At 43.2% G+C, this 3277-nt stretch overlaps 1 protein-coding gene across 1 annotated transcript in view; it reads right to left on the reverse strand.

Annotated features, from left to right (window-relative positions):
- Pls3 (plastin 3) overlaps positions 1-3277 on the reverse strand; it is a 110818-nt gene that overhangs the window by 12000 nt on the left and 95541 nt on the right. The window contains exon 8 of the mRNA XM_023699913.1: positions 2747-2889. Coding sequence (XP_023555681.1) covers positions 2747-2889 — 143 coding nt within the window. The remainder of the gene's footprint in view (positions 1-2746; positions 2890-3277) is intronic.

Consider the following 3277-nt stretch of genomic DNA (forward strand, 5'->3'; position numbering starts at 1 on the left):
AAGTGGGTGCTCTAGACCACTGAGCCATCTCACCAGTCTCATATAAATGGTTTTCAGGCATTCATGCAATGCAAAAAAGGATCTAAAATGTTGGATAAGTCAAGAGAGAGTCTTCTAATTTGGAAGGATCCTTAATTTACACTGATAAAAATCACTAGAGCAAGTATGTCATTGTTTCCTCTCAGCTCTGGACAAGTTTATTCAATCACAGGATACTGTTTTCACAGAGACATGGTCATAGACCTCTGATAAAGACACTCAAGGTTGCCTTGTGCTATGATGCACACCTAGCATTCCAACTGCTTGTAAGTCTGGGGCAAGAGGACTACAAATTTGAGGCCAGCCCAGATGACTTAGCAAGATCTCATCCTAAAACACAAAGAACGGCTGGAGATGTAAGGAGATGTAAGTCAATGGTAAGCACTCCTAGGTTTGATTCTCCTTACTGCCAAAAATATAAACAGGGGGCGGGAGAGATAGCTCAGTAGAATAAGCACTTGCCTGGCAAGTGCAGGGTCCTGAGTTCAATCCCTGGTACCGAAAAAAAGAAACAAAACCAAAAACACCAACCCCCCAAAAAGCATATATATAAATATATGTATATATATAAACTCTGAAGTTATTTCCTTGCACCTTCACACCTGGAGTTTCAAGAGTTGGAAATGGAAGCACACAGTTCTCTTTTAGCACTGTGCAGAGTTGCTTCCAAGACAGCTCCTAGCCTCTATCTACAGTGAGGACACCAACATCTTCGAAGCTCAAGTACTCTTTTTTTTTTTAAATGTATTTATTTATTTTTTTAAATTTATTTATTTGTGTGTGTGTTTTTGTGGCCAGCTCAGCCCACCAGGGGGCGGGGCTGGCTGGCATGTGGTGCTGGGGGATTGAACCGCGGTCCCTTGCTTTGCTAAGCTTGTTCTAAGTAGGTGCTTTAGACCACTGAGCCATCTCACCAGCCCTCAAGTACTCTTGTAAAATGGTGCAGCACTTGCTATAATGTAAGTGCATCAAGCATTTCACTTTATTTACCACAGTACTGAGTTTTGAACTCAGGTCATGTGCACTGAGCTGTATCCCAGGTATTTACTTATTCATTTTAATTTGACTTTGTTTTTTTTTTTTTTAAATATTTATTTATTTATTTTACATTTTGTGTGTGTGTGTGTGTGTGTGTGTGTGTGTGTGTGTGTGGCCAACTTAGCCCACCAGGGGGCTGGGCTGGCTGGCATGTGGTGCTGGGGATTGAACTGTGGTCTACTGTGCTTTGCCAAGCTTGTTCCAAGTAGGTGCTTTAGACCACTGAGCCATCTCTCCAGCCCCTTAATTTGACTTTGAATCACGGTCTTACTAAGTAACTGAATTTCCCAGGCTGTGCTTGACCTTGTTAGCCTCCTGCCTCAGCCTCCTAGATTTTGGGGATTACAGAGTTTGCCATCAGACCTGGGTTCCCAGACACTTTAAAACATGTATAAGATACAGTTCAAATGCAGTGTAAGTAGTTGTTCTACTGCATTATTTAGCAAATAATGACAAGAAAAAGTCTGCATGTTCAGTACTGATGTAACTCCTAACCCCAATAATCAGTCTATGGATACAGAACCCAAGGATTCAGAGTCAACAGTGTATGTCTAATGGTAATTTGGTCTCTTTATGTATGTGAAGCAAAAGGCACTAGGGTGAGTAGTAAGTGTCAAATTTCAAATTTGATACAAGGAACATGTGAAGGTTTTTTTGCTTTAATAGGTATGGTAGTGGAGATGGAATCTGGGGTCTTTGCACCGTGTTACATCCCCAGCCCTTTTTAAATTTCAGACAGTTTTACTATGTTGCTAAGCTGCTTAGGCTGGGCTGAAACTTGCAATCCTCTTGCCCCAGCCTCCCAGAGTACTGGGATTACAGACATGCACCATGACAGCAGAAAGCCTGTGTGAGGGGCTTTTGTGTAGCAAGTATTGTGTTAGAAGTATACCTAGTGGGAAGGTACTGGGGCAGGGGCTGAGGCAGGACAAATAGGCATACCCAAGCTCTCAGCACTCCCTCAAGGAACTAGATGTTCAAAATTAAGCATATGTAACAAGACAGACATGAAATTTGGAAGGTGACAGGCAGCTTAGCACTCTGGGTGGCTGAGGTAGGAGAACTGCAAGTGCCAGCTGAGCCTGAGCCATTTAGTGACTCAGCAAGACTGTCAAAAAGTATGAAAGGACTGAGGGATGTAGCTCAGTGTGAAGGTCCCATTTTCGATCCTCAGCACCGTGGGTATAGATGGTGGTGGCAGGGTGTGTGACGGGGATCTTAAGGTCCTTCTCCTAGGTCTTTACTAAAAGACATAATGAGGCTTGGGAAAGACAGTTAGAACAAGATAATCATGTTCTATCTTTTATATTCCTTTTCAGCAGTAGTCAAAATATATATATCACTGTAATGCTTTGACCCTTTTCCATAAAATGTGAGACTTAGTGCTCTTGCTCCTTATGTGGCTCTAGTTCTATCCTGAAGTTTACCATCAGCAGAGCTGGGGATGTAGCTCAATGGCAGAGTGCTCATTTAACATGCACAAGGTTCTTGGTTCCATCTCTATCTTTGCAAAATAAATAAATACAACTAAGTAAAAACCAAAAAATTTCTCATTGGGGCCAAGTAGCAGCAAGGCTTGGTGATATATTAGCATTTTCTCTGTTAAGATGACCTAAAATCCCCACACCACTGTATCCCTCAAAGGTGTCAGAGTACTTTGCACAGTTACCTTGATGTCAGCACTAAAGTTGTTGATTTTTTGCCAGCCTGAGTTTTCCAAATGAAAGTTTGCCCACCTAAGCAGAAGCTCTTCTGGAGACAATTTCATAAGCTCTTCCAAAGTCTCACCATCGCGAAGCAAGGCAGCCAAAGCTGGAAAGAAAAAAGTCCCACAATCAGTGCACTGTATGATAATGGTCACTGCTCATTCTTTAGACACTATGTTAAGTAACAGAGACAGAAGAACTAGTATGACATAGTTCCTGATTTTGAAATACTGTCTAATCAATAGATAAGCAGATATGGGGCTGGCCAAATAGCTCAGAGGATTAACGGACCTGCAAGCAGGCGCAAGGACCAGGGGTTCGATCCCCGGGCCTGCCGTGCCGCCCCCACCCCCGGGGCGCGCTCAGATGGCAATTGAGACTGGGCATGACGGCGCACACCTGGAATCCCAGTCTTGGGAGGCTGTAAAACAGGCGGATCACTATGAGTCCAATCTAGTAGTGAGACCCTGAACTCCCTGTAGACCCTTCCCTAA

The sequence above is a fragment of the Octodon degus genome, unplaced genomic scaffold (genome assembly GCF_000260255.1).
Source record: "Octodon degus isolate 3935 unplaced genomic scaffold, OctDeg1.0 scaffold00117, whole genome shotgun sequence".
Lineage (NCBI taxonomy): Eukaryota > Metazoa > Chordata > Mammalia > Rodentia > Octodontidae > Octodon > Octodon degus.